Source organism: Arachis hypogaea, chromosome 17, assembly GCF_003086295.3.
Source record: "Arachis hypogaea cultivar Tifrunner chromosome 17, arahy.Tifrunner.gnm2.J5K5, whole genome shotgun sequence".
In the NCBI taxonomy this organism is placed as follows: domain Eukaryota; kingdom Viridiplantae; phylum Streptophyta; class Magnoliopsida; order Fabales; family Fabaceae; genus Arachis; species Arachis hypogaea.
Window position 1 is genome coordinate 42,836,455 of NC_092052.1, and position 6,389 is coordinate 42,842,843.

At 34.0% G+C, this 6,389-nt stretch overlaps 1 protein-coding gene across 1 annotated transcript; it reads left to right on the forward strand.

Moving 5' to 3' along the window:
* Positions 1-1,733: 1,733 nt before the first annotated feature.
* LOC112764509 (transcription factor bHLH143) lies at positions 1,734-5,904 on the forward strand. The gene is made up of 4 exons (XM_025810156.3): positions 1,734-2,196; positions 2,793-3,487; positions 3,572-3,735; positions 3,854-5,904. Exon 4 carries the CDS (start codon positions 3,871-3,873, stop codon positions 4,966-4,968), a length of 1,098 nt encoding a protein of 365 aa, XP_025665941.1. The 5' UTR covers positions 1,734-2,196; positions 2,793-3,487; positions 3,572-3,735; positions 3,854-3,870; the 3' UTR covers positions 4,969-5,904.
* Positions 5,905-6,389: the final 485 nt, after the last annotated feature.

Genomic DNA, 6,389 nt, shown 5'->3' on the forward strand with positions numbered 1-6,389 from the left:
TTAGATATAGTATATATTATTATTTATTAAAACAAAAAATATTTTAAATACTTGATTAATTAAAATAAGATTAAAAATAATTACAAAAATTAATTTATATTTTAATATTAATAAAATATCAAAATATCATTACGATTTATCTAAAAAATAATTTAAATTTTATATGTATGTATGTCCTCGTGTCTTATAAAATTTACGTGTCGACGTATCCCGTATTGTATCGTGTCTCGTGTACATATTAGTGTTAGTGCATCATAGATTTTATTCAACGGCAGACGTATTAAGTGCTTGTTTGGACGTCATTATTTTGATAAAAAAAAGATCTTTTTTCAATGAAAAAAGATCTTTTTTTTATTTTTTAGCGTGTTTGGCAAATTTCTAGTAGTAAAAGTAAAAGCACTAGAAAAATAAAAAAAAGGATCTTTTTCATCTAATAAATAAACAAAAAAGTATTTTTATATCGTTATACCCAAACATAATTAATAGATAAAAAGATTTTTTTGCATGAGATACCCAAACATAAAATTATTTTTAATTTTTCATAAGATCTTTTAAAAAAAGATAACTCAAAAAATTTTTTTTTTTAAAAGTTCATCCATACAAGCTCTAAGTAGGAGGAAAGCGAAAATGAGAATTTTTTTATTTAGTATGATTTTGAAGCGGATAAATCATAAATGTGAAATTATGGTGGTATACAAACATGAAAGATATAAATGCATGGTTAATTACTGTTTTACTATAAGTAGTAATTGCTGAGCACTAGTATTTATTGAAGGACAGGATGTGATTTGAGTTGGGTAGGACGTACATTCGTCGAGGGGAACGGGGACAAGTGCTAACCCAACACTAACCACACGCTGTGGTTAAAGGCAGGGGTAATATAGTCATTTCAGATTAGTAAGCTAGGGGTTGGTTCATTGACCCCAAAGCAAGAAAACAAAAAACGTTTCACAAGGATCATCATACAACTGCCCACGGGGCCACAGGAAAGAAAGAGAATATTATGTAGAGAGAGAAAAAGAAAATAAAAGAAAAGAAGAAAAGACGTTAATTAAACTTACGTTAATTCATGGGTTGCTGTGACCCATCATTGTTAATAGCTTGCGTGCACTCCCGACTCCTGAGTCCTCAGCCCTCACAACTCCTCACTCTCACTCCTCACGCACGGCCACATATTAAGTAATCATACAATCTTCCACAACACAATAACACTCACAGTTACCTTTTTTCCTTAATATAGTACTCATTTATATTTATATAGGGATTTAATTAACAAATAAAAAGTTTTAAATTATTTATTATATAAAAAATGAATAAATATTACTAAATTATTTTAAATAAATAATTTTTTAAAATTATTTAATAAAGAGCAATGAAAATTTCTAGTATTTAAATATTTTTCTCGTAATTTATAATTTAATTTGTCTTATTAATCATAAATCATTGAAAGATGGATTTAATTTGTTTGTATGTAATTATCGTATATTTTATGTATAATTTTAAAAATACATATAAATATATGATATTCGTAGTGTTGAATTATAAATAATAACATTTAAAATAGTTATTAACATATCGCACATGAATCAATTTGGTTTTTAGAAAATTTAACGCTTTAATTTGGTCTTTGAAAAAATGTGACACATAAAAAACTTTACTTTGCATATCGATGTCTAACAGATGGCATCAACATATATAACGTTAAAGAAAGAAAAAATATAACTAAAGTTTGTAGATCAAATTGAAGCAATGAATTTTATTTAAAATCAGCTTTCAAAATTATCTTTGTTAATCCTCTATGATAAGCAACATAAAGACCATAATATGTATTTCCCATACTTGAACAAGTGATGTTGCATGAGTCCAGAAAGCTACCTCCTTAAATCACACAAGGCTAGTTTCAGAATTCTTCACACTTCACAGTTAGCATATTTAGTTTCCTTAATCTAAATATTAATTAAGTAAGCAGATAATCCTAAACTATTATTATTTGGTCGACTTCGCTCAAGGGCATATGTGTCAATGCATGCTCTATATAATTGAAGCTCCGTTCCATCTTCTTGGTTACACACAGTTTCCACTTTCCACTTTGACTGTTCCCAACTCACGCTTCTTCTCTCTCTTTCTCTTGCACTTCAACAACACTTGCTCCTTTTCCGATTCGGATTCACATCTATCTAATTTTTAGTTTTCCTCGTAAGTTCTTCTTTCTCTACCCTTGATTCCGTTGTTCTTTTTCTCTTTTTTCTTTTTAAAAATTTTCTCTAATGAATCTCATGTTTTTTGGAGTTCTTTTCTTTGTATACATGTTTGTGTTTTTTTTTTTTTTTTTGAAATTTCCTTGTCGGTTGTACGATAATTTATTTATTTTGAAATTGCGTTAGGGTGCTAGAGCTTCAATTCTGCAGTTGAATCTTAATTTTATACCGTGAAATCACAAGGAAAATTTCATTTCTTTTTTATTCTTACACTTTTTTGGGGGATAAATTTCGTTTATATGTTTGATATTGTCTTAAGGAATTTCTATGCATAGTTTTCAAGCAAGTTACATAATTTCTATGCTAGTTTGTTTTTTAAAATAAATTTTCCCCAATATTAGTGGAAATAGGTTTTGTCTTTGCAAATAGGATTACGGGGAAAAAGAAGAAAGGCAGGAAGATTTTTTTCTCTATCTTTTTATTGATTCATCATGTTTTTTTTCTGAGATTTCAGTTAATACAGATTAATTGTTATTTGTAAATCTAAGCAATTATTTAGATCTCTGATGTTGAAAAATGTTTTTTTTTTTGCAGTATCTTTGCAAACAGATTCTATTCTTTTTAGCTGAAGGGAGTGTGGTGTTGGAATTTTTTTTCTCTCTTTTGAAGATAAGGGACACAAAGCAGCATGCGGTGGTGGCTTAGTCTTTCTGTTGATGTATACCGCAAAGTCATTTCCCTGAACCTATATTGCAAAGTGATTCTGTAACTTGCGATTATTACAAATATAACCCTTCTCAACTCTTCTTAGTGTATTATTCTCTTTACTACAATCACCTCAATGGGTTCCACTTTCTTTGTTGTTATCCCTTGTTATGTCCGTCAGATCAGCTGAATCATTACAGCCCAATCTCGATTTCGGACATCTCTGTTAGATTATTACTCTTAGTTGTCTTTTTAGAATATTAGTTTTCATTAGCTAGTAGGTATTGCACTTAATCTTTAGGAATTTAAATTTCATTCACCTTTGGTCTTATTAAATTGATCAGATCAGAAACCTGTTTTCGCTGGCTTTGTAGTCTTCAGATTTCGTAAAATTTGTTTGTCATTGTCTTCTGGAACATTGTGTTCTTCTGATATTGTTGAAGGGTTGGGAAAAAGTAGTTATGGTGTGCCAAGCAGCAAGTCAAACCAGATTTCGGGCATTGAAACATGAGAATGGTACTGCAGGTTGCTCCACCATTATAGTTAGGGTTATAGCGTGCTTCCAACCTCTTAGAGAATGCCAGGTATATATGAGTTATTGTTTGTTCTCCCTTTCCTAATTTATGAATTATGTTGTTAATACTTTTGTTTTGGGTGTTCTTTTGCAGGCTGAATACTTTCGTCATCTCCTCAAGCCGGTGACGTAATAGTTTTTTTCTGCCTTGCGTTAATTTCGGGGTTACGAGTGGTGGTTTTGGTTGTTTTTTCTTGTTGGTGAAAGTTGAAGAAGTTTATAGTAAATAGTTCTTGCGTTGAAATTTTTTGTTGTAAGGTAAATATTGGATTGGTTAATTTGTCATTTATTGATTGAAATTTTGTTGATCTCCAATTCTAATTTGTTTATAGATATATGCTGATGGTTTCATGATTCATGTCTGAAAACCTTTTAGGTGATTGTTCTGGTGTGATGGGAGAAGACTGCGGAACTTGGATGCCGCAGCTGCATTTTGATTGGCAGTCACCCAATTTGAATTCTTATGGGGGGAAGCAAAATGGCATATCTGCTGCCGTGAACTCAGGCATCAATAACATGGCCACGAGGAATGAGACAATGCCAACATATGCATCCTCTGCACTACCGCATTTGCAGTTAGGACATTCCAATGCACCACCTCATGGTTGGTTTTATTGTTTGCCTCGCTTCCGACAGAGTTTTACACCTAACCCTGTCCCAAACTTAAATGCCGAAGAAAAACTCCATTCGGGCTGTGTCAAAACTTTCAGGGAGGAAACTAAACCTGGCGGTGAATCTGGTTTCCATCAGAAGCAATTCCTGGTCATCGACCAATCAGGTGATAAAACAACCCTTATTTATAGCTCACGGCTTGGGAGTCCTGTCGAGTGCCTTGCTTCTTGGAATTCAAAACTGCATGGTTCTAATAACTTGAACAACGTGAATGAGCCGTCTTTTGGAAGAGATTTGAACCATGTGGTTGGACCAACTTTAGACGGTAAAGTTGATGATGAAAATCGGGGAACGGACACTGAAAGTGAGATGCATGAAGATACAGAAGAAATCAATGCACTACTTTACTCCGATAGCGAGGGTTACTCCACTGAGGATGATGAAGTTACTAGCACTGGCCATTCACCGAGTACAATGACCAGTCATCATAACCAGGAACCAATTAGGGAAATTGCAGAAGAAGTCGCTAGTTCTGCTGGAAAAACAAAGAAGCGGAAGCTGTACCAAGAAAATCATGCGGATGAGCATGTTATGGATACAGCAAGTTCTCTGAATCTGAACAGACCCTTAAACTTGGGAGACGATGCAGAATCAAGATGCTCCTGTGGCAGCAACAGTCAAGGGTTAAATGACGAAATAAGGTCCTTGTTAGGCAACAAGAAGATGAGGAAGGAGAAGATACAAGAGGTTCTGAGCATTCTGCAGTGCATAATTCCCAGTGGGAAGGACAAGGAACTTGTCGAGCTTCTTGACGAAGCCATAGGATCCTTGAAATCCTTGAAGATGAAGGCCAGAGCTCTCGGACTCGATGCCTTCTAAGTAAATCTTTTCTTAACAGGATTACTTGTCACATTATAATTTATATACTATATTAGTTACGTTTTGAGTTCTGGTGTGCAAAATAAAGCAAGGCAACAGTGGATTCTGATGGAAATTGGCTACATTAAGGTGAGATCACATCTTTCAGCAAAAAGAGTTCTGAAGTTTGAAGTGTGAATTAATTGTTAGATCGAATGCAGTCAGAGAATGAAGTCAAGAACTCCAAGCCTTCAAATTAAAAGGCTTTCTTCTACTTGTCTTACCTGTTGCCTAATTTGTTATTCTGTGTGTTAAAAGGAGGAGGGGATCTGAGAATTCAGTATGGTGCAAAAATATTAAGAAGAAAATTAAAGGAAGGAGAAAATGTGAAATCATTATTAGTCCATTTTCTTGGGGGTTGGAGAAAGTAGCACTCAGAGTGTGGCATGGGGTATGAGCTGTAATTTTGAATTGAGAAGACTTGGTGGTGGTGGTTGATTTTCCAAAAAGTGACCCAAAAACAAGTGTGCACGCGTCTTGGCTGTTATGGGCCCCAACAGAACCCTTCACTCCCTCCTTCTTTTTGGATCCATGTCATGTTTCATTCATTCATTCAATCCTTGTGTGTGGGTTCTTGCCTTTTTTTTTTCCTTCTGATCTTTAATGTATAAAAAATGGTATCACTATAGCCAAGGCAAAGCACCTTCTCTCTTTTTATGGTGACCGGTACAACTCGTTTGAGGGTCCCTTCTCTCCTCTCCTCTCTCTCATTCGCAATATTTTCTACTGTATTGTAAACTATGGCTTGTGGGAAACACTGATATTTGTGTTTTATGCTTCTGATTAATATTTATTATTATGGGTTTCAGTTGTTGTGAACCATAATTGGTGTAAGCACTTGTTAAAAGAAACGGATGATGATATGTTGATGTATTGGTTGGATGTATGATTTTCAAAGTTTTATTGTGTGTTATTGTTGTCCTTTTGCTAGTGTAGTTACGTCGCATGCACGCATTTATTATGAGAGAGTGAAATATATGCTTTTTAATTAATTTATATTTTATTAATTATTGTTATTATTATTTGGATGATTGATTCCTATGCCCGTGAGATATATATATCATATATGAAAATGTAAAGTCTTTCTATTTATCAAAGGGGAGAGAAAGGGTGTGGTGATAGCCTGATAGAGTGATAGGGGCATGTGGGGACCACAGCGTTGAATTATTACAGGGGAATATGTGAGAGGGAAGGGCACGGGCGTGGATATGGTGAGTGGTCAATAGTCATGGTTGGTAACAAACAAAAGAGAGAATCTTTGTGCAGTGTTTCGTTGAACACTCCTTTGATATGCAATATATTTTCTACAGTGCAAAGGGCAAAGGCCACGCCATTCTTCTTCTTTTCCTTTCTAAGTGTTTAATGCATGGTTCATATGGGGA

Bases quoted from the DNA above. Each gene is read 5' to 3' on its own strand.
- LOC112764509 (XM_025810156.3), top strand. From the start codon at position 3,871: ATGGGAGAAGACTGCGGAACTTGGATGCCGCAGCTGCATTTTGATTGG.